The sequence below is a fragment of the Rhea americana genome, unplaced genomic scaffold, assembly GCF_003343005.1.
Source record: "Rhea americana isolate MKP2758 unplaced genomic scaffold, rheAme1 scaffold_115, whole genome shotgun sequence".
Classification (NCBI taxonomy): Eukaryota; Metazoa; Chordata; class Aves; order Rheiformes; family Rheidae; genus Rhea; species Rhea americana.
Genome location: NW_028185206.1, coordinates 2,415,493 through 2,443,276, shown reverse-complemented (window position 1 = coordinate 2,443,276; position 27,784 = coordinate 2,415,493). Strand labels below are relative to the sequence as shown.

Below are 27,784 nucleotides of genomic sequence, written 5' to 3'. Positions count from 1 at the left end.
AAAGATGATCACTAAAAATAAGAACAGCTATTTCAAATAGTAAAATTGTTTATTAGCTTATATATTTCATGCCTGAGACCAATGATAATCTAACTCCTTCTGGTTGATTTACTGTAATGTTCAGATTAAAGACACATGGGATAATAATCCCTTTCCCTAGAAAGGCTTCTCAGAACTGAATTTCTGATGTGTACTTGCATATTTCTTGCTATGAAATGTGCTATGCTGTATGTGCTGTGTGAGGCCACAAGAGATTTATGATTTTAATTTCACTGTTTTCTGCCCTTCTTGTAGGAGTTTCTTTAAAGCCTTTTCACTTATCGGAGAAACTCAGGAACGAGAGAGAGTTTTAATCCACTTCTCCAGCAGATACTATCAATGTAACCCAAATACCATTTCGACTCAAGGTAATTTTACTTCTGATGACAAAGTTTGAGTACTGACGATGTGTAAATGCTGTGCCAAAGTGTAGAGGTAGCCTGTGGAGAGCATTGAAATTCTCTTCATTTTGTACACAGAATTGTAGTAATGCAGAGAAAATMTGTATTGGTGCCTAGGGAAGACATTTAGGCCTCTACAGTGTAAATCCTTAATTTACGCATTTCCAGATTTAAATATCCTTTGTTATGGCATTGGTCTTAATAACTTTGAGTGTGTGTAGGCACCTGTGCTGCAGCTACATGTGTGTGAATACAAATAGTTCCCACTTTATGTGGAAGAGCAAACGTTCACTCTTTGTACCCAGTTCAGTGTGTGTCTCCCTGCATGCACTGGCAATAGACGTGCCAGCTCTTGCCAGTTGTGGGGGTGAATTTTGGGTGCAGTATCCAGACCCTGGCATGATTCCATCTAGACTAGCTAACATCAATCTGAGTTACCTCCTTGCCAATGTTTTCAGTCATTTTAGAAATTGACTGGGGAAACAAACAAGCATGTGGATCAAACCCAGGAAATTTGGCATTGAATAAGAGGACGAGCAGTCCACTGGCGTGCCTCTGCTGTTTCTGGCCCACCAGCCAGCATGGAAATCTGACCTTGTAATTCCAGTGCYGGCTGATCACAAGGCACTGAAAGCTGAGAAAGGGAGGAGGACAAGAAAGGAAAAATGCATAGACTCATTTGTGCCTTTGATCTCATGTGTAAGTCAGAAGGAGTAGCACATAACTGCTGCACTTTGAGGTACCATCATGCTTCCTGACTGCTTATGTCGTGATTTGCCCAGTAACAGAGGGTGAATTTTGCCTACTCCCTGCCTGGCCGGTGTTACTACTTGGGGTGTCAAGGAAGGGAATAGGCAGTAGTAAGGCAAGATCTGCTTCCATATCATTTCTGTGCTTTTCCTGATGCCTTTCTCATTTCAAGATACCCCAAGCAATCAATTAGAATAGATGTGTCATTTCTGGATAGCAATAGTGATTTGCATGTTATGTGGACATTTTGCTCTTCCAGATCGCTGTAGGGACATTTCCACTTCAAAGCATGAGCAAGAACTGGAATTAAAGTGACCACAATAGACTTTGCCTAAGCATTTGCCTGCTTGATGTTGTATTTCCACTGTTAGTAGTCAAGAGCTCCACTGCAGAAGTGGCTACTCATTCATTTCAGTGGAGATCAAAGATGGCATTTGAAATAGTCATTTCACTGCACTGCTGCTTACTTGTCTCTCTTTTTCCTATTCTTGTTTCCATCCTTGGATATGCTTGTGATTTGGGAATGAGAGGACAGGCTACCCTACAGAAATGCATACACATGGAGCACCACATCCCCAGATTCAAGCTGCTCTGAATTTACCGCTGTTGGTTATAGTAGTGCTTCTCCTATTTAACATTTCACTGGAGTGCCAGAATGTTGCTTGGGTACTAKTGCCTGTGCAAAAACTAATAAAACATGGTCCTGAGCTTGAGGAAATCCTTTTGCAAGGGCTTGATCTTGCACAGATTCAAGCCTGTGATAGTCCTCCTGACTTCAGAACATGTCATATCTGTCTCTATCCTGCCCCTACACACCTTATACCTCTGTTGTTTTACAGCTCAGAGGGACATTGTGAGTGGTCGTTATCCAGACTTGATGATGAAGCTTTTAATTTAATGCAATGTGTGTGAGTCTCATAAATGACTGTTTTCATGAGGTCCCTGCAAGCAAAGGGAAGGTGGCACCATGCATTTGCAGACAAGCAAATGAATAAAAWTTTTTTTTTAGCATGTTCCTCATGTTTTGAAACTGGCTAGAGGCATGTGGATCCTGAATTTTCAGTGGTGTTAAATGGCATGGAAGATGATGAAGTCAGTGTCCACTTTTGCAAATAGAAATCTGTACTGACTTTTCAGGGCTACCGTGGTAGCTCTAGCTAATGTGCCAGCCTTTACTTGGTTGCTTATTGAGGGTTTTGCTGCAAGGTCTGCTTCTTGGACATCTCTTAATTGTGGACTACCCAATACAGAGCATAGGCAACATCAGCTGATGAAGTTCTGCTGAATTCGATCTAACTGAGCTCTGGATGAGAAGGGGCCTAGAGATGGAGAAACCCAGGATGCTGTCATATTGTACCTACTGTGCTGACTGCACAGGCAGATGTTTTGACAGAGGCAGGCCATCAGATGTGTGTGTCCCTACAGACTGAAGCAGGAATGGATGTAGCTTATTTTCTTGCGTTCTATCCTGAAAACAAATGGAAAAAAGGGAACCAATTCAGGCTGTAGTATTGATATTATCAGAAAAAAGGGAGATAGCATGATTTCCTCTCTGGTTTGCCTGCTTCATGGCTGCTGCATGATAGTTTTGTCAGTCATTAAAAGATGAAAGAAAAGCTGTTCTGTCTTGGCAGCTGTGGGATGACCTCACTGTTGATTTACTTAATTATGTGTATTTCTTGATAAACAGATTCTCATTAAGGGAATAGACTCAATTAGGCTATGAGGTTTGGTTTGCAGTCTTCTTAAATGTCCAGTTGTGGGCATACCTGTGACTTGGGTTATGGCTCTTTCTGCAGATGGGGTTCACTGTCTCACGTGTGCCATGATGCTGCTGAACACTGACCTGCACGGCCATGTGAGTATACACATCTTTGTGTAGATTGCTTCTGTCAACTTTGTGCTAGTAGGGAGTGGTCTTTTGACAGCAGGGCAGCCCTTCGCTGCCTATGTACTACTAAAGAACCCTGAACACCTCCAGTGCAGACAGCAAATGGAGAAAGAGTTGCACTCCCTGGAAGAACTGTAATCGTGGGCAAGGGGCTTTCCAGCATGCCCAGCAGCAGTTGTGTTCAGGGCTGGCACTGCACCCTGGTTTTGTTCTTATGTATGAGGATGCTCCTTGTCCTTCGGCCTCTTTCTTTTTGGTGTGCATCCCATCCTTTGCTCGYGAAGGCAGCTAGCCCTGGCCAAGAAGCTATCATTGAGATTGGCTTCCCCTTTCCAGAATGTGAAAACATCTAGGAAGCAGGAAGGCAGGCAGAAGAAGGCTGGAAAAGTCACACGAGGAAGTGATGTTGACAGGCAGTCATTTGGAGGAGTGAAAACCTGGGAGAACTAATTTGCTGCCCAGCTGGCATAATGTCTGGTGTGCTCAGAGCCATCAGAATGGAAGATGAGGTGGTGTGGGCATTCAGTGCAGGAGCCCTGAGTTTCCCCTCTGCACACATTTCCCCATTGACTGCCCAGGGGAAATCAGCTTCCAGGTTGAGTCCTCTCAGTCGCACTCAGGTGGTTCACAGTGCCAGCAGCTGTTGGAAATACATTTCACCACTCATGGAGCATTATGGCTGTTGTTCATGGTAACCCTGAGCTGATGGACGAGCTTCTCCATTGTGGTGAAAGGGAGAGCCCAAGGAAGTGTACTGCATCAGTGCACAGGAGTGGTGGCTTCAGCCCAGCAGTTTTGGGGTTTCTCTCCAGGGAGAGCACAAGGAGAGCAGGTGGGCAGTGGGTCAGGCCACAGCAGAAAGGGCACTGTGCCCTCCTGGGGCACTGTGGGTCTCCAAGGGTGGCCTGACCCTGTATGGGTGCAGCCCTCCAGCAACTGTGGGCAATGAAGCCAAGACCGCTCTGTTGTTCCCTGGGAGGTTTGACACCCACCTCCAACTTTCTTTCTGAAATCTGTACAGGCAGAAGTTGCTAGGAATTTTATTTTTATTTTTTCCTCTGGATACCGTGCCTTCCACAACTGAGGAGTGCCTCAGTCCCATGGGAGTGAGTGGAGGTATGAGAATGTGCCCTGGCGTGACTGTTAATATATCCCACGTCTTTTGAGTACGCTGGGAACTGGGCCATCTCGGTTCAGCTGTGGTGGACGAGGTGCCTTGCTGGCACTCCATTCTGTAGAGCAATGAACAAGCCTGGACCCCTGCTGTCCAGCCTCCCTGGGTTGCTGTCCAGGAAGGAAGGCTGAACGTGCCCGAGCCTGGCAACATGGCCAGTTGCTCTTGTGATCACAGGTGCTCTAGTGGGCCCTACTGTCTTTTTGAGGTACTGGAGTAAGAGATCTAGCTCTGGCCATTTATTGCTGCTGCTGAGTTGCAGCTAAACCTAGGATGACTATGGTTGCTGTAGGACTCTCTAAGCTTGCCAGTCTGTCCTAGTGGTAGTCATTAGTGTGTTGTTATATGTATGCAGCAACAGCGCTTACCAGACATGTCTCTCCTCTTTCTCTCTTCCTGGGATTTCCTGTAATTTTCATTTTTCTTCTTGTTGCTTTGCACTTTTCTACACAGGTGGTAAGTCGGGCATTTCTGACTTGGAATGCAGCCCTTTGTACATATACCCTAATTGCCTGTTTTCTAATAAGCATACAGTGCTCCAGCTCGTCCTTAGCTCATGCTAGACTCTGCTAGAGCAGGAAACAAATGAGTCACTGGGCTTGTCTACACTGAGCTGTTCTTGTTCCTGACATACTGATAGTAAGTGTGGACAGTTTTATTTCAGAGTCAGCTGAGCTAATGGTGAGACTGTAGAACAGCTGCTGTGCCTTTAGTTCACACTTTCCCTTAACTCTTCTAGACAAACTCTTACTTACCTCTTTATTTGTTCCCATCTTGCTGCATTTCATTCTCTTTATAACTAGATTTCTATAACTATTTTCCATAGTTTCTGTTTCTGTCTTTCTGTTTTTACAATTAATTTTCACTAACTGTGTATTAAAGATGCATGCTTGCTTCTCTGCTGGCAAATTATCACCCAGGCTGCAATGCCATATTTAAAATTCTCTAGATTTTTAACACAGCTGTAGCCTGCCAGGTACATCTGCCTGAGTCTGTGTAGTACTGTGTGGAGATGTTAGCTTTGGTCCTGAAGCAACACAGCCACTTCACTGCTGTGCTAATTTTCTCAGCAGGACTCAGTAGTTGAAATGAGCCATATTGCTACTGGTTCTGGTCAACATGAGGAAACATCAAACTGATGTATGGAGGAAATGGACAGGAACGGGCTGAAGTATGTTGCGGGGAGGAGGAAAGCATTTTGCAACTTTATGAGAACAGCTTCAGCCTGCATATGAGCCCTGGGATTATGCTGAGGAAGAGCTATGTTCTGGATAGCAACCAGAGGAGACAGGATTACAGCTCGACTGCTTTTTTAGGAAACTTCTTGATATAGAAAGTGGTGAATTGTGTGTCCCCTCCAGAACTATCTGCCTTTGTTTGGAAAGCAGTGTTCCTGTCTGTTTCCTCTTAGCTGATCTATGCTGGTCACTGGTCACAGATTGAGGAGTTTTCCTTAAATGCTGACAGTAGAAATTGGGTGGTTTGCTGATTCTTTTTGGTCATGCATTCTGGAGGGGAAATAAAGATGTGCTGTCCAAGGCATCATATAACTGAAGTGTTGATTGACCTATATTATAGTCTAATCCCCTTTTCGAGGCGTCACTGCTGCATTAACTTGGGCTCTCGTTCCTAACTTGGGTCGGATCATATGCATACACAGAGCTCTCCCACTCCAGGCTACAGATACTTTGCATTTGGCAAGGCAAGGAGAAAGGCTCCAAGCTCAAAGCCTACTTCCTCACAGGGACTGCAAGCAGACCACTTTGCAGACAGAAACCAGGCAGATACCTTGTGACATACTCTTCTAGGCAGAGAGAGCAAGTGTAGTGCAACCCATGAGGACCCTGTGCTGCAGGAGGAGGCTTGCAGTGCAGTAGCTCACCACTGGCTAACTCTAATCAAACCTAGAAGCTCCTTTTCCCTCAGATCTCCCTTGATCCCTCTTTTCACTGATTCAGTGTTGTCATTACTGCCCTCTCCCCATGCAGATGTGGGGTTTTAGCACTGGAGGTGCAGAGGGACCTAGGACAGACACCTTCTCCAAGTAGTGATGGTGCTCTGGAGCTGAAGAGGTGCTGAGAGCACTCTCCAAATGGAGACATTTGGGTCCTATGTGAACACAGCAATTCCCTTTCTGACACAATCTGGTAAATTTCAATCTGAGAATTGGACAGAAAGTAAGAAGAAGAAAGGAATCCTTTGGAGATGTCAAGGCAGCCTCAACCCTGGGAACCATAAAATGCAATGGCTGCTCTTAGGTGTCTTGCTTTTGTGTGACAGTTGCCACTGGAAGTGAGGACTGGAAATCATAATAGAAAGGTCTGGAAAGGGCCTCAATTGATTATTTTCTTATGCTCCACAGCAGGATCAAGTGGAGTTTTTTTGCCAGAGGTTGGTAGAGATCTTGGAGACATGGGCGTGAGCGGTACCATGGACAAATGAAAGAGCTTCATCACCATCCTCTTCACTAATCTCCAGTATTTAGCTGTTTTTTTCTTTTCAGATGAGTATGGGACCTGGGGTCCAAGGCAGCTTCCCTTTTTGAGATATATTCACATGAGGAACTTACATTTGAATAATTGTGGGAATGCCTTTCTCAGTATTGCACTCAGACTTGAGCAAAAGTGAGGAGATGCAATTCATGTGGTGTTGCTTACTAATGTCATTTTGGAATACAATATGAATATGATGCTGTGTTTCTCTGTTGTCCCTTCCAGAACATTGGGAAAAAAATGACCTGTCAGGAGTTCATTGCTAATCTTCAGGGGATGAATGATGGTAAAGACTTCCCGAAAGGGCTGTTGAAGGTAAGGAATGAATTGCAGAGTATGGATTTCAGWTATGATTTCATGGCTAAGTTAATGAGACATGGTTCAGAACAGAATACCCTGCTTCTGAATCTTAATTGTCAAGCATGATAGGGAATGGATATGTTTCTCCACTCATAATGTACACAACATTTATCCTATGCTCTTCCCACTGCCCTAACTTGAAAGTGTTTGAGACTGTATGCAGCATGGAGAGGCCAGCCTGAACACCGGTGGGGCCTGCTCCAGAGCTGGGTGTTGTGGGAGCTCAGATGGTCATGCCAGCCCAGAGCGCTGTCTCTTGATTAAATCAGGCAAAAGAGAATGGAGGACAGTCAGTTCTCACTGTTGAATACATAGGAGCTAATGCTAAACTGTATATCTGGGAGATGTATGTGTTTTTTCATCAAAGGTGCTTTGGAGTTTTCACATTAGGACAAGAGATGTAATTTCAGATTAGAATGTGCTGTCTGGTAGAGGCTGCTTTGCTTCAGGTTTTGTTCATTAAGTTTATGCCAGGAGTTAAATCTGAAAAACTGTTAAAGAGACTGAGCAGGATGAATTGTGTTTTATTGTCAATAATAATGAGAATGTTTCATTTCTCTTTTGTGTGATTGTTGGCATGAAACATCAGTCTGTTTGAATGAAAAGAACAGCACTTACACTAGAGTTTATAAATGTTTTGGTAATGGAAATAAAAGTGAGAGATTGCTGCATGTGAGATGTGACCCAAAGCCTATTGAAGTAAATGAAAAGAATCACCATCTCTTCAGTAGGTTTTGTGTCAGGCCCATTCTGAAATGCAGATGGCACCTTCATTGTTACAAGTGACAGACTTTGTTTTCTAACATTTGGTATTTCTCTCTGTTTTCCCTAGCTTCTCCAGGGAACTTTATTTTAGCCCCTTCTGCCTCAGTTCATAGTAGAGATCAGGGAATATAAATCCAGACCCTTTCTTTTTAAATTTAATTATTTAAAAAAAAAATTGGATAAAGAGTATTCATCTGTCAGCAGTATCAGTTTAAAAAAAAAATCCAAAGAACCTTATTTCTCACTGTGCTGTTGAAAGATGTGTTGAGATTAATTTGCAAGCTAATTACTCCTTATTGAATAAATAGGTCTCCAGGCTGTATTTAAATAACCTTCTGAGTGTACTAAGAAGAGATTTCCATTGGTGCTCACCTGCTGTTTATTTTCATGCTGACAGAATTACACAGTTGGGACTGAATATTAGCTTTTAATGCTGACCTTCAATCTTATGCAAAGGCTAACTGGCTCTCTGCCATCTCTCCTAAGGCAGGCACTGAGTCTGAGGGTCTTTCAGAGACGACAGGCTGGAATATGCTCCATATCAGTGTCCTGCTCTGTTTGGGGCATTTTGCCCTGTTCTATGTACTACCCTGATTTTTCAGGGAGGGGGGGATTGTGCTTTCATCTTGCTTTTCTGGAGATGCGTTTGAGTCAGACTGATGATCTACTACTCGCAGCTTTCATTTTTCACTGGGAGGAAACAGTGAGTGGCAGTAACTGTGCATTTCGGCAGCTACATTTCTGCATCTGCAGCTGCCACCCTGACACTAGATATGCGATTACAAATATTTATCAGAAATTAAACCTGCATTAGTCTCAATAAGTTAAAATCAGAGAGCTGTTGATATAAGCAGTGCTGAGGCTGCAGGTGGCTTCTCCACAGTCTGCGAGTTGTCTGTGATCCCTGAGAGAGGAAGAAGTGTTTCCACATGGTGGCACTGTGCCCCCGTGGGAGTGTGATACTGAACAAGGGGGTTTGGCTCAGTAGTCACTCACTTGTGATTAATGCAGGCAAGGTCAGAAAAGAATTAGGCTTTTCAAAGTCTTTTCGTGTTCTCCTCATGGCTCCAAGATGAGTGTTTTGACTTCGTGTGAAGCTCTGCACCTACACACAGCCAAGCTCCAAATCAAAGATTAGCAGTGTTGGAAGTGCAGGGAGACTTAACAAGTATGTACATCTCTGCAGTTGAGTGGTCTTTCAAAGTGTCCATCCAGGACTTAGGATGCTCTCTGTAGGATTTGCCATAGACCAAATATACATAATCAGGGGTACGGAGCCTGCTTGAGCTATCCAGGACAATCAACATGCAAGCAGAAATAAAATGTTGCCTTCAGTCACTTTAACTTTAGTAATGCTGAGAGTAGAGTTTTTTTTTTATTACTATTCTTTTTGTCTGAACAAGAAAATAGCAGAGTCTCCACCAGCAGACATCAGCATGTGAGGAGGGTCAGTTCTGCAGTAGGGAGCAGCCTCGGAAGATTTCTGATTTGAAATCTGATCTTTTTTCTCCCTACTCTGTGAGAGAGCTATTCCTTTATTATTTTTATTTTCCTCAACAATGAGGACACTTTGATAAACACCACAAAGCTTTGTAGTTCAGGATGTGATTCTCTGTGCCTTGTTGATGGTGCTTTTCGAACTAAGGCTTCATTCTGGCTAGAAGTGGAAATGAGAAATGCTAATATGCTCACACTCACCTTGTGTCTTTCTGTCTGTTGATTAACACTAAAAAGAGTTTCACTCTTGTACCCTCATGTATACAAAGATCCATCTCCTTTTCTTCCTGCTCCCTCCTTTTATTGGATCTGAAGTTGCTTTTAATGTTGAGATCCATACAGGCAAATATGCCAAACTGTGATTAAAAGCGTGGTTCTCCCCATGGGATCTGCTTGCAGTACTTATATAGTTAGTACTTCTCCAGGCATGCAGATGTATGTACCTTCCCTTTTATTTCATCTTAGCTTTGCTTTGACCGTCTGTCGCATGTCCCATTAATCTGCCATCAGCTGCTAGTAAAGACTAGACATGGAGGTAGTCGCTTGAGATCCAGTTATGTACTGTCAGCAGATGCAGCCCTGAGAGTGGACACAGAAGTAATTTATACTTACTGTTGGATTCCCTTATACCCTCAAACTAGGGCAAACTGCTTGTTGTGAGTAAGAACTAGGATCCCAGGCTGTGATTCTCTTCTCTTCCCAAGCTGTCAGCTTTCCATAGAGCTGACTGGTGTAAATAAGGTGAATCAGGCCTGTTAAATCCAGGCAGATTAAAGTTACTGAAATTGAAATTTTTTAGCAGCAAGGAAACTTTCTGAAACTCCTCTTCTTTGACTCTGAGCTGTCACACTCTAAGCATACAAATTATTTTGTATTGTATCAAGCTGTACTTGGACAATGTGATCCTGAATTCCTGGCAATATTTTCCTTCTAACTTTGATATTCAAGAGAGCGCAGCATCAGCATCTCCCACCTAATTTGGTCACTTCATTATAGTGCTTATCCAGGAGATAAAGCCTAGTCAAAAAATAGCCTTTGGGGGGGGGGGCGGGAAGAAAGCAGATCATCTACACAAGTCTGGAATCTTTTCTCCATCAGCAACCTCTACCTGCATTGCTCTCGCCAAGGTCCTCCTGTTGCAAAGGTCCCAGAAGGTCCCAGGGTGAGTCTAAACACTGGAAGGAGTATTAAAAACTACGCGTGGCAGTGCTGCAACTGTCTCATTATGTAGCAGTGCTGTGCTGTCAGTGGACTCATTGCACATTCCTGAGCATGATCATGAATCACACAGCTACAGACATTTACAGCTGGGGACAGGTGACAGATTTACCAGAAGTGCATGGCACAAAGAGACCCCCAGCTGCAGCACCAGTCTCTTCAGAGCAAAGGTGCCTGACATCCTGGGATTAGTTGCTACAGGTACTATTGAGGATGGTGAGGGAAGCTAGAAGAGAGAGTCAGCACCACAGTGGTGAATCAGTGATAGATAACATGCCAGGAACAGTTAAAACAACTAAGTTTAACCTGTGAGTTGTTAGTTTAAGGGAGTCACAGCCAGATGGTTGTTTGTTTATTCCTGTGGAAAGAGAGGTGGTGGCTAGTGTCTGCCTACCTGGAAGAAAGTGAAAATCACTATGGGGCAATTTCGGGAACCTTTTTGCTATGGTGTAGGAGCAGTTTATCTGCTCACTGTCTTGTTTCTTTGGCTCACACCAACTTTAATCTGATCTGGTGATATAATTCTCACTGCTAATTATCTGTCTTCAAGGCTGAGTGTCACGAGGCTGCTTAAAGTGAGAAGAGGAAGTTGGCTTGGAATATGCATAATTTTGGCTGTGCACTCTCGCTTTTTTTCCTTGGAGGCAACATGGTTCCCCACAAATGTTATTCTAGCAGAACTAGTCTTAGTGTCTTCCTCTAGTCACCTTGTGGCAAGATGCGTGCAGCTTGACTCCATGGAGGAGGCARTGACAATGATTTTCTTATGCAAAGAAAGAGAGTCTGCAAGGATTCACTGCTGAAGAAAGATACCTGCATTTGTTACAGTAACATACAGAAGTTAGGAAGGCAGTTTATAGACTGTGGAAATGAAGCACTGTATCTTGGGAAGGGTCCTCCATCGTTAGGCTGTATACAATGGTACCACCTGCCCATGTTTTCCACAGTAAATATAAATCACTGAATCTGCAGCATCCAAAGTTCCTTATTTCTGGAGAATCATGGGCATTTGTTTTGACACAAGTGCATGAGTTGTGATAGAAGAAGCCATGTGAAGCCTCACTTCATCTGTCCCACCATCCAGCCTGCAAGGTTGGCTGGCTCTGGCAGCTGTGCTACCCCATAACTTCAACAGTGGAAAGGAGGGAGATGTTGTCTGAACGGATGATTTCTAGTGAGAGATGGTGACTCTTTGCTGATTCAGTGTCATGTTCGCGGGCAGTGTCAATGCCCCTCTATCAAGTTAAGGGAGGTGGGATGCAGTGCTGGGCCTTAGCAAGAGCACTGTAGGCAGGGGCTGACAACAGAGAAGATTCCAGTCTTGTGTAGATGATCTGCTCTTTTTCTCAAAGAGTGTTTTTTGACTAGGCTTTATCTCCTCGAGAAACACTGGAATGAAGTGATTGAATTAGGTGGGAGATGCTGGTGCTGAGCTCTCTTGAAGAACGTGTCCTTCTTAATTTATTAAATTATCTGAATTTTTGATGAGGATTTCTGAGATACGCAATTTCCTAYAGAAGCTGCAAGGTAGTGTTTATCTCATTTTGTTGTCAGTTCCCTGCACTTTAATTAAGGATCTGTTTTTGTCACTGTCTTTCTGTCTCATGTCTCTTCTTTTTCCTTTAAACTCTCCAAACACTCAATTAAAAGCAAATTACTGACATCCTACTTCCAATCATTTCGGGAGTCTAGTGGAGAGAAGGATGTGACCATCAAGGAGCTAACTTTTTTCTCTCTCATTTACCCAGAGGAAACCACGCTAATCAGACTGCTGTGTACGGTCTAATTGCTTTCATTTTTAGTCTCTGAACTTCTTCAGTTTTGTGGCTGACACTCTTCTGCTAGGAATTTCCACCTTCCTGCTATTGGTGAATGGAAAAGGGAGCCTGATAAATTCACAGCTAAAGGAGAATGGAGTTCCTACAGCATGCTAGGAGGGGAAGGGTAAAGGGCCTCTGAAGGACAGCATTTATTGCTGCAGCACTGTCCAGCTTTGGGCATAGGATAGCGGAGAGAGAGAACAAAATGCATGTGCTTTGTTAGAAGAGCTAGCATTCTCCTTAGCAAGGATTAGAACTTATCTCCCTGTTTCCCCCTGAAAAAATGAAATTTTTCCTTTTAAAAGTGTTTCCATTTCAGTAATATTTCTGAGGTCATTTCTTATCTGCTTGAAACGACATAAGTCTTACTGAAGGCCTCTTTCAGCTGCTAGGAGATAACCAAGTCTAATCCAGTAGTATAAAAGTCAGGAAGCACAGAATAAATCCATTAATCCTTGTCTTAAACAGTTGTTTATAAAAATGTACTCTGTTTTCACTAACTACTGAGCCAGAGAGTCACAGTGGGCTGAAGAGAAACTCAGGTTGTCTTAATGCTATTCCCCATCCTCAGCAAGGACCTGCTTGTAGGTCCTCCCTTCCTTTGTTTCCTTTGGTTTGCAGTTGTGGGTCTTGTGTTTTATCCTGTGTAAGAGTGATGACCAGCTAAAGCAAGTCTGTGCAGAGCTATGAATTAAACTGGATTATAATGATCTTTCTATGTGTGTGTACTGCTTTGGTTTCTATCAGTAACTGAGATCCAGAAACCTCTATGTCCTATTGAAGTGCAAATGACTGACTTTCCATGATCCAGGAACTTGATTCAATTTGTATAAAAAATAAAATAAAAATCTGAGATCTATGCACTTCTCTCAAGGCAAATAAGTCTAAGTATTATGGCTAGGAAAGTGACCTGAACGAACAGCAAAAACCTAATACTCTCCACCAGCTTTATATCTCTGAGCAGGGAAAATAAAACTTTTGATACGGCTAAGAAGACGGTATCTTGTAAAGGTGATCCAGGAAAAAGAATTTCTCTCTGTGGCCAAGGGGTGGTATGAGGGATTACTTCTCTTGATATAAAAGTAGGCTTTTCAGGAGAGGCCTATTTCTATTTTAATGATCTGCATTCCTCTGCGTTATCTTTTCCCCTCCAACCCTTCATCCCTTTGCTTTCAGACTCTTAGTCAAAAGACCTCACCTAGCCCACCAGGCCTTTGTGTCAGCAAACAGTGAAACCCAAGCAGTCAGCTAAGAATTTCCATTACTACTGGCAGCAGTTTTGTGGTTCAATACCAGGCTCCTAATAAATGTTCAGGGAGGGGTTCATTTTTCTCAGTGGAGGCAAAGTCTCATTAGTGTGTTGTCTAAGGAAAGATCAGGCAAGTGAATCATTTGATGTTTAGCTTCTCCATCCTGTCAGATAGCCAAAGCTGTCATTTATACTGTGGTAAATTGAAATGCTTAACTGTTCCAGAAGAAAATATCTCCATTCTGAGCTTCCCAGTTCTTGTGTTGTCAGTTAGGTAAACACAGAATAGTGTTCTTAGGAACAGTGCACTCTATCTCTTTAAAGAAGGAATTCTGGGCTCCTTTAGAGTTAGGAAATCTCTAGTACAGTGTCACACATACATTTTGGTCCCTATGACATATTACTCCTACTTCCATGTAGGTAGAAAACAAATTCTGAAAAACATTCTTTGATCTTCCACCCACTGATCTGCTTGAAATTTAACTTCTGTACTGCAGCTTCAGGGAAGGAGGAGTAGGAATATAATTTATACCTATTAAAAAAAAAAGAGAGAAGAAAATAAAATATGACTTCCACTAGTTTTGGAATTATTGCTGTATAATTCTTCGGTATCCCTGCCTTCCATTAGTCATCACTGTTTTCAGATGACATTGGACTACTCTTTCTCTGACCTACTTGCACTGTTCTTTCAAGCAAAAGTGCTAGATTACTACTTGAATTTTGATCCCCCCTGCCCTTTTCCTTTGATGTTAAATGGAACATGTAATTTCCTTCCAAGGTCATGCTTCCTTGAATGATCAAATCTTTATATAAAGATCCTGGTAAAAGACTTGGGGCAAATTCAAGCTACCTGTTTTGTGCCCTGCTGGCACGTGGGCTCTAACAGGAGCTTCTATTGCTGGGGCAAGACAAGTAAACACATCTCCATAGGTACATGCATTTCTGGAGGACAGGGTTATCAAAGGCTATGCCTTTCTTCCCCATGTTGGGCTGCTCCCTCCACACTGCTATACCTATGGCACAGACAACACCTATGTGAAGCCTGCATCTGCATGGTTTTTTGAATGGCTTGGTCTTTTTTGTTTTATTGGCTGTCTGAATCAGAGCGGAGCACTGAAGGGTGGTGGTTTTCTCTTTTTGTAGATGTCTCTGGTGTTGCTGAGGCTCRACATGCTTGCTACAGGTACAGAGGCAGGGTTGTCCGTGGGCCGATTCAAGAGTATGTTGGCTTCGATTTGGCTCATTGCAGGTTTGTCTCACAGTTACAGACATGTGAGGCTCCGATATTTTGATGTTTTTATGGATTTGTTCAGGGGTGCTGCTCTTCTCTGTAGCTGTATTTGGCGGCTTTAACTTAAGGAATTTGGTGGTGGTAGTTAGGTGCCTCTTTCTTGGTGCCACTCGTTTCTGTGAGCCTGCTGCGCAGTAGACCAGAATTTACTCAAGGAGGAACGCATGAAGATGAACTTATTCTCATATAGATTATATTGCTTAGAGAGGAAACACAACAGAGCCTAGCCTGTGATACTGAGTTGTTTTGGGATATGCTGTGAGAAAGATCAAGATGGTTGCTGGCATCTTTTCACTTTTAACGTACTAATTAGGATAAAAGGGAAATAATCTCTTTGCATTCTAGCTTTTAACAAAGAGTTTRTTTTTATTAAATTTGTAGTACTCTGTCATACTCTATGGGGCACTTTGTCTTAGGAGTAATCTCTTTTGGATCAAGATACCACATGTCTCCCAGACAGATACAGAGATTAAAAAAAATAATTTGATCTTTCACCAGCGTTATGATTTTGTTACTCTACTCACCTTTGAGGGACTTACTTATAAAAAATGTAGTAAAGACTTGGGTCTGGGACCACAAATCAGCTGATCATGGATATGCTTTTGGCCTGCTTCCCATTCAAAGTAAAACATGCAAACTTGGTTACCCTCAAGAATGTGTTGGATCAATGTACTTGTGTTTTCTGGTACTATGAGTTGATGTGTTTTGCTTCGTGATTGAGATGGTCTAAAAAGCACATGCTTATGCAGTTACAATAGTTTCGTTTACATGGAATAACTATCTGGGCTGCAGTAATTGGATTTTTTTTCCATTGTAAGGATCATTTTCCATATTGTCAGGGAAATCAGAGTAATCTCCAGGGAATCTTCAGCACAGGTGTTTGCRCTGCATTTTAAATAGTAGAAAAGCAAAAGATTCTCAAGCACTTTTTTTGTTGATGGACTCATTGAGACTGTGATAAGACCCAGAATCTCTGCAAATGTCTAGTAATAGGATACTATGGTCAGKAGATAATAAGGAGTATCTCATGGGGAGTATTTGGTGGATAATTTCACATTTTTCTGTCAATCTCCATGATTCTACTACCATGCCTGAAACATACTGTTAGCCTGTTATAATTTCTTGTTGATATGATTGCTTGTGTATGTAGWAGAGAAGTAGTTGCTCTTATATTAAAGTATTTGCTGTTTATATGGATGGCAGACATTAAGATTTAATTTTGGTTGTCAGCTGCCACTGGTCAACAGACCTCAGAAATGATTATTTTAATGTTCCAGTAATGTCAGTTTTCAAAGCAATTGACTTGATCACTTGTTGATATCTATTTCAATAGTGATCACATATATACAATTTATCCAGCAGATTTAACTTTTCCTATTGTATTTGTTCTGGGGGGGAACAAATAGGGGTGAAAGAGGAAGGAAATCAATCTGCTTATGAAAGATTTAATGTTATTTATTTAACAAACAATAGTATTTAATAGCAGTATTAAAATATATTCTCAAGAGCCGGTGACATGTTTGGGCAGCACAGAAAAGCAGCAATATTTATGTAATTGATTTTTGTGTGTATTTATGTATTCTGTTGGCTTTAGTTGTTGGCATCTTTGTCACTGAGATCAGGTTTAAATGATACTAATGGATTCTTGTGGTTTTGTTTGAAGACACTGAAGCTCTTTTTCAGACATAATAGCTCGTTTTACTTGGATTTTTGTCCTGAGAAACCAATATAGAATTTCACTTCACATTCCGCAGGTTTTCTTCCTGTGTTGTTTATTTGCTGAATGACATTAGGAGGACAAAACAAGGGCTGGGTATAGTCAGAAAACCTGACTATTGAGGAGATGGGAAGGAGATTACTGCATCATAAGCTTGTTCCCTGCGTGGGAGATGTACTGTGCCATTGGGCTTGTGGCAGATAAAAACTTTGGTATGGTTTTAAAAGATTGAAGAAACAGTACAGACCTTCTGGATTTTTTGGTTTGTTTTTTGTTTTTTKTTTTCTTACCCTCATAAGCTTTGGCCAAAAATTTCAAAATTTCCTGCCAGCTTACGGTCTGCTCCTTAAATATGCTTGTAGGGAAATAGGGTTTTGATCCTTTAGACCACTCGACTGTTGTCATGGGTTTGTCTAAGTAATGACTGAATACCTGCCTTCTGTCGCTTTCCTACCACCTCTTCTCTGGCTTCTGACCAAGGGGAAGACTGTGGCTTCTCACCATGGCTGGGTCTCCTGGGGTGCAAAGACCTCTGCTTTTTCTGGTACTTCACTGCCATCTTAGCCCCTCTTTTTAAAAAAATCCTTCTAGTCCTCTATTTAGGTTAACAACCCACTTCCTTTCTTCCTTAGAAATCCCTGTTGCTCAGTTACAGACACAAATCAATCTTGTGTGCGTGTTAATTTCTAAAATACTAGGACCTCTCTGATGTTCAGGGGTGATGATCTTTYGCTAGAAGAAGAGTAATCACTGTGTATATGGATCTAATTGCTCAGTTAGGACTACAAGATTGTAGTATCGCTTACAGACGAAAATCAGGGCACTGATGAAATAGTTGAATCCCTGAGCTGAAGGCATTTAAGGCTTCAAAAGCGTGATCTCAAGAGGCTCTCTCTTTTAGAGAGCGTAAGCTGACAAGCGTCTTTCATATTCTGTTGGGGGGAAAAAATGAGAGATTTGAACAAGATGCAGCCTATCATGCTTGGTATTTTGCACTGCTTCTTGGTGATAGTGGCAGCAGGTCTGGTCCAAAGAAATTAAGGTTCCTGTCCTGTCTGAGAACCTGCTAACCTCCCTTGGAGGAAGCAGATGGAGAACTGCTGCACTTAAGCAGTGGTGGTGGTGCTGTGCTGTGGGCAAGAGCAAGGAAGTGTTTCTGTGCTTCAGTCTAGCTTATGTTTAATAATGAAATTACCCTGCATAGTGCACATTGGCCTAGGTCTGCTTGTGATATTTAGTGAATATAATTACTTCAGATACGCTTGGAGAGGTGGCCTTATAAATCCAAGAATAAGATAATCTATTAAGCAGGGGGCTGGCAGGTTAGAGAATGATTTGCGGTCATTTACATAGCACCTGTCAAGACCCACTGCTTAGCTCATCTGGAACAGTTTGATTGCATTGAAAATTTGCTCTAAGAAGAGAATTTCTTTGAAAAGCTTTTCCACTAGCAGTGGATAATATCAAAAAAGATTACTTAATGTAAAATGCTTTCAGAGAAGTGGTACAAGTAATGTATAGTATGCAGCTGTTTTTTGCCATTTCTGTGTTTGCCAGACAACCCCTGGCAATAATGGGTTTGTATAAATGGCTGGAGCACATACGTGATTTGTGCTTTATATGTGAGGAGTGGACATGCTGGACTCGACATTAGTAGAAATGGGAACACATGTTACTTGTTTGCCAAGTGGGAAGAGGTCTGTGCTTCATATAGAGCAGAGGCAGGAAATCAGAGCTGTCTCATCCTGTGAACAGTTTTTATACTGATATTTAAGTTCCTCGTTCCCTGTTTCATCAAGCTGGCAAGAGCTTGCCTAAGACAAGCAGCTTAAGAAGTGCTGCCTGAGAAAGGAGCAGTGAAAAACTGGGAAATGGGAAGCCAGAAATGACCATAGGAACACAGGGAATTTGGATTCCCTTTCTTGCTTCTCCATTGCCTGTCTGCCTGGTCTTCTCTTTGGGTGAGATTTGTGGCAGTGACTTCCTATGAGGAAAAAGAGTGAAGGGTGGGTGCTGGCTGAAGGAGGATATATATTGGGGAGGTAGCAGCCTTTTAGTAGCAAAAATGCATCTAAGAACATAGTGTGACTGTTTAGTCATGTGTCCACTAAGGGCATAAATCAGTGATTGCAGGAGGCTGGGAAGGTATAACCAGGCAAAACACCCACTCAATTCATCTGCTTCTTATGTACTTTAAGTACTGTAACACACATGATGAAGTGTGTGCCTTGCTCTGCCTTAATGCAGCTCTTACTGTACTAAAAATGGGACTTGGGCAAGAATCAGGGCTGGAGCTTCTTAATCTAACCTTCAGATAACTGATGTGTTTCAGCAAGGAGTGTCTGTATGCTAGGGAAATAACTCATGTTTCATTGCTGTAATTGTGATGACTTGATAGAAAGCAGTAACTCTTTCCCCTCACGTGTATCTTGGCAGAAATACCACTGTGCAGGAAACAGGATGGGAGTGCCCAGCATACACCAGCACAGGATGCTTCTTGAGCTGGGCTGCACTGCTCTTTACCATTGCTCTATACAGCATCTAGGATGGCAACTGAATGACATTTTAGTGCAAACAGTGAGGCAGGAGGCTCAGTAATGACTGGCACCACGCGTAGTCTCTGGGGTCCGGTTCTCACCCTCAGTCAACGGCAAGACAGCACCTGAAGCATGCAGCCTGACAGCTTTCACAAGGCATTGTCGAGGCACAGTGCTAATATGCTCTGGAAGGAAGATGGGGGAGGAACGGATGGCCATCCATCAGCCATGGCCCTCTTCTAGAGGGAAGGTGGGGGGAGAGTTGATGCTAATAGGCTCTAGAAGGGTATTTCACCTTCCCCAAGGAGACTGGACACTGTGGTAGTGGGTGTTACATGGGAGTCAGACAAGAGGTTCCTGTGCCTGCACAGCCTGTAGCCCTGCTGCTGGGTGGCTATACCCTGCCTTGCAGGTAGGCAATGTCTTTGTGACTTGCTGCTCCGCTAGCTTAGCTGTTCGGCTTTTTACATTCCCTCTGTTTAAGTTGTTTTTCCCAACTGAGCTCAGGATGATGTCCCCATTATCTTCTTCTCTCTTCACACTTGTGCTAGCTGCTCTACCTGCCTCGGTGCATACTGTCAGCTGCTGCTGACCCTATGCCAAGCGTAGTAGAGATCTCTCTCATTGGAGCAGGTTGCTATGGCGATGTTCAGTCTGCTGCGTTTTGGGTCTTCAGGAACCAGAAATGATGGTGCTTTTGCAACATTGAGGTAAACATCACTGCTTTCCTTTATATAGCACATCCAGCCTTGGTGAAGCCACAGGCTGTGTTTGGCATGGTCTCCCCTTGCTCCCCCTGTGCCACAGAAAGCAGCTCTGGGCTCTGGCATGCAGAACATTCCTCACCTGCAGAGTGGGGCTCCAGCAGGTTTAGGTGGTGCCTTATGTGGCTCTGAAGATTGCCCCCATGCCAGTTTGACAGTGTGGGTTTCCTGGTGGGGAGGAAAAGGGGGCAGCCAGCCCATGGCATTACTGCCCGCTGGGCTCCTGGAGCATGTGGTTTGTTTGCAGAGTRGCAGTTTTACAGCTGTTTTTAATGCCAATAGGAGACCTGGTCTCCTGGCTGCTTGCACACAACTCTGCCACTGATTTGCTGTGTGACCTTGGGAAAGTCATTTTCTTTCCATGCATCTCTTTCCAAAGTTTTCCTTCCTTCCATCTCTTTCCAAAGGTGAAAGTAGCTTTTCTCTCCCTTGGCCCTGTGACGGCACCCTGAAGATTCTAGCTTAGAAGTGCTAACACCTCGAGTTATTGATACTGGTAAGGATGGACAGTGCTCAGAGCACTTCTTTGGGGCGTGTGTGCTTTTCAGGATTCTTTTACAATGTTGTCTTTTACCTTTGGTTTAGTGATTTATTCAGTGCTTTGGGAATACATCAGTATTTCTCATTTCCAGAAGCCTGTAGCTGGCAGGCAATTGAGGAGTCTATTTATGGTGCCCCTTTTTTATTAGGGGCAGTAATGAGCACGGCAGGCCGTTGCAGGCAGGGAAGTGCAGCTCTGTGAACAGAAAATGAGTCTCTTGCTTAATCGACTGGCATTTCTTCTAGCATCCTTCTCTCCTCCTCTCTGCCTCTCTCCTCTGGTGTGCGTGTACGAAGGGGAAGTCTGTGCTAGAGAGGGGAGTGGAGCAGGGGTGGGGTTTCTGTCGTCCTCTTCTTTTTCTTTTCTTTTCCCCCCCCATCCAGTGACGTGAGCAATGCCTGGAGCAATCAGGCTAGCTCCAAATAGTGTGCCTGAAGATGCTAGAGAAAACAGCCTAGTGCATTTTAAGCAAACACTGATTGCTTGAGCCTGGGCTCTCCAGACTGCTTTCCAATTCCTCTGCAGGGGGTTGAGAAGTGCCATTAGCTTTCTTCTCCCCCATCACATACCATCAGTTTTGGAAATGATCGGAGTTAACAGTGTTCAGAGTACCAGCAAAGTCCGGGTGAGAGCCACAGGTTCAGTGAAATACTCCCGTGAAGAATCTCTTTGGCGGCAGTCCCATCGGTCCAAATCTATGAAAATCTCCAACTCTTCTGAGTTTTCTACTAAAGAAAGCAAGGTAAATAAATAAATAAATATCCACTGCATTTCTCTTTGGTAAGAATAGAGATAATGATGTAGAAAAGGTTATACTCTTTAGGAATGAAAGGCTGTGGGTAATCTGCAGTGATCACAGAATTGCTGTGAAGTCAGAGAAGATCTATCGGATTGAGGAGAGGCTGAAGGTTAAAAGGGTCTGGTGTGTGGTAATGATCAGATTTCAGAGCAATGCCCTGTCACTGAGCTTGGTACAATAGTAAGCAGTGAAAACTTGCTAGAGAGATTGTGAAAGTAGCTCTGCTCCCAGGAAAACTGCCTGAGGTGGCAAATTATGTGGTTGGAATTCTTCATTTAATGTTTTTTTTTAATAGAAAAATTGTTTTTTGCTTGTTTTGTGCAGCTCTGTTTTTTAGCACATGTGGGTGTTAGATAAAAATATCATCTCATTCACACACATGATTAAATATTGCCATCAAATATTTATTATGAAAACATCACTTGTGCATTTATTGGAATATGTTATTGTTTGTCTAACTGTAGGTAGCACAGCCTATACCTAGCTGCTACAGTGGCTACATTTAGCTTCCTCAAGCCTAGCCTGGCACAGTTGTTGAGTTCCTAGACAAACAAACCTCTGCTTCATGCAGAACAGCTACTTTCCTCATTCCATCACTCTCAGTCCTTAACTGAGAGATTCTAGGAACCTCCAGCAAGAGATTTCATACCTATTTCCCTCCCAAAGGTACTCTGTGTCTCATAGGATCAAATGAAATTTATACAGTGACCATACATTCCTCTAATTTCATTCCTGCTGCAAATTGATTCTGCCTTCGAATTAGGAGATTCAGCTGTTTGTTGAAGTGTTTTGATGAGACTGGAGTATTTTGGAACAACATCCAAAAGCATTTAAACGTGTCTCTGTGTGTGCCGACAAAAACAGCAGGCACACAAAATCTCTGGAACTACCTGTTCAGTCTCTGCTCTAAATACTGTATCTATCGTGAAAGAAACCTCTTATGCTATGGTGAAAATCTGTCTGTGATGCACAGTAGTTCTCAGCAGATCCCTCTCTGCCAGTTTACAGGTTGCATAGTGTTTCAGAGACTCAGCCGCAGACCTCTAGGCATGGAGTAATGCAAATAGACATGAGTGAAATATTTTATTCAGTGCAGTTCAAGAACCTCTGCTTTGAGGGCCTTATTCACCATAACTAAGAAACAATATATTGCCAGGATTGTGTCAGAGAATGGCATGGCCATCATTCTGGAGCTATTGCTGATGCAGTATCTTTGGTCTGGCAAATACCAAAGTAAGGGCTGGAGCTTCCAAGTATTCTAGGACCCTGTTCTTGCAAACACTTCCACCTTAGGCACAGGAATAGTTTCATAGCATTCACTAGGAGGATTTATGTATGTAAAACAAGTCTCCACATATTGGTGGGGACTCGGATTTTTTGTCTTGAGCAAGTCAGTTAGTATCTGTGCCTCTGTTCTCCCTCTCAGGCATATCCACAGGGTATGCATGTAATGTCTTTGGGGCCAGGACTTATCTCACTAATGATAAACAGCGTCTTATACAGGGCCTTTTTACTACTCTAATAGTATGTCCCCGTATAAGACTTGCATTTCAACTGGACAGAGTTCTGCCTCTTAAGTGCTCAGTGGTGTAGGTTGTGATGGGGGATTTATTTATTTATTTATTGTTATTTTCTCCTCCAGCCTAGTTCAATAAGTTAGAAAGCATATTGCAGCTTCATTATTGTTTGCAATGTTGTTTCTTATTTCACACCAAGGTGTTTGTATCTGTGGAGTACCTAAGACCTGTAAAAGCTGCCTTTCGGAGGGCTGAGAAGATTGCTGCATCCCCTACCATCCTTGCCCAGCTGATAAGATGACAAGCCCACATGGATTATTCTTCTTGTGCAGTTACCCCTTTGGTCCCCAGTGCAGGCTGCTGTGTTTCTTGTMGATGAGACTGAGAGGAAGGCTTTTATTTCTGACTTTGCCACTGATCGACCATGTGATTTGGGGCAACTCTTTCGTCTTCTCTGTATATCTGTTCTCCTCCATGTTCTTTGTCTGCCTGTCTATATTGCAAGTATCTCACTGATTAAGTGACCTGATTTATGTTTGAGCTGTAGCTCTTCTATACTGCTGTGCTAGTGGAAGAGATCTGGCAGTTATTGCCAATATATAGCATTACAATGGGATCTTTTAATCAGTAGAGTCAGAGTGTGTGTGTTTTTACATCACCTCTCACAAGATGTCTTCAGTTCTAGGCTGGGCTTCCTAGACAAGCTGCTGTGGAGATCTGGTCTCTCTCAAACAGGGCTAGATTGGCTGATTTGTCCTTTTTCATATTGCCATAGCTGTGTTTTCCTCTTTGTAGCTGACTTCCCTTATATTTTATCTGCTGCTCATATAAAGGAAATTATAGTGCTCAAGACCTAGTTTGTGTCTGCTGCAGTTGACATGGGGCAGGAAATGAATCTAACCCATTTATGCCACTGAAGCAAACTCTTCTGATTTTTTGTCCTTACATGTGACTCAGCCTGTTTTACTCAGGTGGAAAATGTTATACATCCTCATTCACCAGCCAATATGAACAAGACACTGAAGGCTGATGGGGTCTGCCTGCTGTCAGTGGTGAAGGAGTTAGCTAGACCAAGTACCTGTCATCTACTTTAAAAACATCAGGCAATGCTGTGCACACATGTATGCACGCCTGTACCTGTATGTATACAGATGCCATTAGATAATGCATTCTAGRTGTGTATTATAGGCCAGCAATCTCAGGCCAGCAGGAGAATCTGTGAAGAGGATATTGAGGGTTAGTGTACTATTATTTTCCGTTAGTGGAGAGGGAGCTCAAACCTAGGTTACATACAAAATGAGTTGGAGGACCCTAGGGTCTCCTGTTGATTCAGCTTGCTCAGCTGTCTCTTCTCCTGACAGACATCATTTTCCTGCAGCCAGGGACTGAACTGCAAAGTGCCCTTGCTTGTCTTGTCTGCAAATGCACAGGGCCAATAAAACAATTTCTGCAATAGACTGTGCAGGTACTTCACTATCAAGAAACACTTCTCTAGCCTTTCCTCTGTTCGCCTGTAGTCAGTATGCTCCCTTTACCAATAACATTGATTAAACGCTCCAGCAAGCACTGGACGAATCTTTATAGCAACCCCTATGTATCAAGATTACAAAGGAAGGATTTCTTGTGTGGTATTAATTTCTTGGCTCTCAGGAGCCCCAGCTAACCTTCCTTTTCTGTTTTATGATGATGATGCATTTGGCACAATCTTTCTTGGCTTTTTTTTTTCTTTTTTTTCCTCTGTCCTCTCTATACAAACCAGATTTTTAACAGAGGAGTTTCTCTTAGAAACGTTCTCCTCCTGTTGGTGACGCACTTGAAATTCCCTGAGTGAAATGATCTCCCTTCCTTCTCCCTAAAACGTTTCTATCAACTCTATCTCCACCCACACCAAAACAACATTCATCAGTTCCATATGCTGCTGAACAGCTCTGTGCTGTTTTATGAATAATGTATGCTGGCTTGTTAGAAGACGTTTGTTGTACACACCAGTGGAATTTGAAATTGAGAGCCCAACCAGCAGAGATGCCACACCATGGACGAACCCATGGGCTTCTTGGGTTCTGGCATCCTTGCTGTACCCTCTTCAGAAGGGGAAAATGTGATAAAAGACAGACATTTGGGCTGGCTTTGAGATTAGCAAGATGTACAGGCACTCAGTGTTCAAAGCCTCTGTACGGGGCTCAGCAAGTGTTACAGATCCATGCTTGAGGATAAGAAAAAAACTCAAGAGCTGAATATTTGGATGGATGGTGGTGGATGGGAGATGGTGAGGTAATGTAGATCTGTGTGCAAGTAACAAGTTTTGGGGGAGAGCCAACCTGCTGAAAGCTTAATAGCTTAAACGGCAAGCAGGGAGCAGGAYATAGCAATGTATCTCGCTCTATCCAAAGACTGACAGGAGGTAGTGACACAGAGAGACACTGGTCCGAAACACTGATGTGTTAAGTTCAATAACTGTCAGGACCACGTGCAGGCATCTGTTATGTCTGTTATCTGTTGCCTCTGTAGCCTGCTTTTTTGGAGTTTTTTTTTTCTTCTTCTGTTCCCCACCTAGTAAACCACGTCTTGTAAGAGCTGGGCTGGTGGCTGGCTGATAGCCATTGTCCTGGGGACAGAGCAGATGGACTGCTGCTGCATGAGTGGGAGATATGCTGAACTGCAACARGGAGCAGTCCCTGTGTGCCCAGTCTGGAAAGGAAAGAAGCATGTGGCTTCCATCTGTGGACCACGAAGGGGGCAGGTGGTAGAGGTAATCCTGAAGTAGTGTTGATCATGTGTTTTACACACACTATGCCTTCAGGTGCCAGGTCATGTGCTTGCTTACCTGTAAGCTACCCTGGCCTGGGCTGGGAGGAGCACTTCTGTGCCTTGTGGTATGGTTGGGAGCTTCCCTGGCTACCTGCACCTGCTGCAAGGTGAGAAGAAGTATCCTTGGGCATTTTTTCTTTTGTCTGTGGCTGCAGGGAGGCTGACAGGCAATGCAGCTCAGGAGCATGGCTGCATCCCCATCTTCATTCTTGTGCCCTGCTGGAGCTTCTGTTGGGGACTTCTGTAGCCACCTGGTACATCTCTTTTAGGGATGAGACTGACAATCCACCGGCAATAACTTCTGAAATCAGAGTGAAACTGGGAGTGGGCAGAGAGACAGGGAGATAAAAACAGAGAAGACAGTCTGGTGATCCTTGCTTTTGATTTTGACTCTTTATCTGCTCATGGCAGATGTTTCTGGTTTCTTCCCTCCTGTGCACAGACATAAAAGAAACACATAGCTGTATATTTCCTTTTCTCCTGGCAAACTTTTGGGTTGGCCACTATGTGCAAGTGTGACCATAAGCCACCAATTCTAGACAGTCAGTAGTCTCCTTGAAGAGCCTCTTGCATCACCTTTTGAAGGAAGATCTCACACAGTCCCCCCTGTAGCTCTTCAGCTTGTTGAGGCCCTGTATGCCACCCAGCCTTCTTATTGCCTAAATGATATACCCCTTGATACTGAGGTAATTAGTTACATCTCCATCTCTATGTTCACATCTGGTTCTGCCTTTCCTTTTTTTTTGCTGCTTTTGCATTCAGAAGCTGACTCACAGCATAGTCAGCAGTCTGCAGGTGCTGAGAGCAACCTGTTTAAATAGGTCCAGTTGTTCTTACATGAAAGGAAGTTCTGAGGGAAGTTAGAATGATGAGGGACATTTTTTTCTTTTTTCTCTTTTTTTAAATACATTCAGGAGTTTCATTGTATGAGGGCATGAATGCATTCAAACACAACTTTAACAGCTTTGCAAATACACAGGAGTTTTCAGAAGCACTCTCTATAGTTTTGCTTCTCTCTCTAGTTGGAATAAAATGCCAACTGGTGAAGGCTTGTGGAAATCTTAATTTTTAAAAGTTGACCTACCTGCTTACTAAAGGGAAAAATGATTTGGAATTCAGCAGCATGCAAATTCTTACAGAGCTTAGGCTTCCCATTAAGAAAAAAGAAAGCTACCCAATTAATAACTAAATACAAAAGAATCTCACTTTGTTTTCTATACTGCAGGCTCCTAAGGATCAAATCAAAGCTTGAGAAAGCAGCAGTAGAATTAAATTAAGAAAATATTTTAGGGAGATGCTTGATCTCCAGCTTTATAAAGCCATTTATTTCTTCTATTCCATCTTCAAAATTGCTGTTRCTTCTCAGGGAAGCTCAGATCAGTGCTGGGTCTCAGAGTAGGGGGGCAAGAGATGAGCAGTCCTCAGGAGATGAAAAACAGCAAGCAGTAAGCATGTGTGGTCTGGGTAATACAGGTTTGTGGTTAAAGGGGTGAACCTTGACAGTGTGGAAAAGCCAGTAGCCATGGGCTTGGATTCCCTCTCCAGCAGCATGGGTGCCTTGAAGGACGGAAGAGATACAAAGATGGAAGTGATATAACTTTCCTTTCAAAGAGGTATTGRTCCTGTGTGGGAGATGAGACAGTGAAAGATCAGTTCTGTCATTTCCTGCTGTGGTCCAGCCCTTAATTTTCTGGTTTATGTGGCTGTAAATTTGCCAAACACTTTATCAGGCAAGCAGATAAGAAGCTGTAATTATTTTTTGTTGTTTTGGTTTGAGTTGATTTGGTTTGTTCTTTTGCTTGGTCAAACTGCAAGCATGCTTTAAATCAGAGCCACTGGGCTTTTGTTTTTGTTTTTCTCTAGAGTGAAAATACAAGTAAATAAAACCCATCCTTGCAACTAGCAAAGTACTGGTCAAAGTCATGTTTTCACTATAATTTCTGATCAGCTTTATTCCAATTTAGTGAAGCAATGAAGGCACTTGAAGAAGTGCCTTTCTTCAAGTTTGTTTGATTTAATCATGCTCTGGAGAGATGTCTACTAAAAAGAGATACTATCTGAATCAGGGCCTTGAGAAGTAGCCATGAAATGATAGAGCAGGAGTTGGGCTGTACTTATCTGCCACCAGTTTCAAAACAAAAGAGAAATTTTTCT

General features: G+C 42.9%; 1 protein-coding gene across 6 annotated transcripts in view; it reads left to right on the top strand.

Moving 5' to 3' along the window:
* Positions 1 to 27,784, top strand: part of PSD3 (pleckstrin and Sec7 domain containing 3) — a 119,550-nt gene that overhangs the window by 50,933 nt on the left and 40,833 nt on the right. For 5 of the 6 annotated variants that reach the window (XM_085317738.1, XM_085317724.1, XM_085317748.1 and 2 more), the window contains 3 exons: positions 295 to 407; positions 2,990 to 3,052; positions 6,974 to 7,062. In XM_085317738.1, coding sequence (XP_085173864.1) covers positions 295 to 407; positions 2,990 to 3,052; positions 6,974 to 7,062 — 265 coding nt within the window. Of the gene's footprint in view, positions 1 to 294; positions 408 to 2,989; positions 3,053 to 6,972; positions 7,063 to 27,784 lie in introns of all 6 variants that reach the window. The other variant, XM_085317718.1, reaches the window with a different exon arrangement.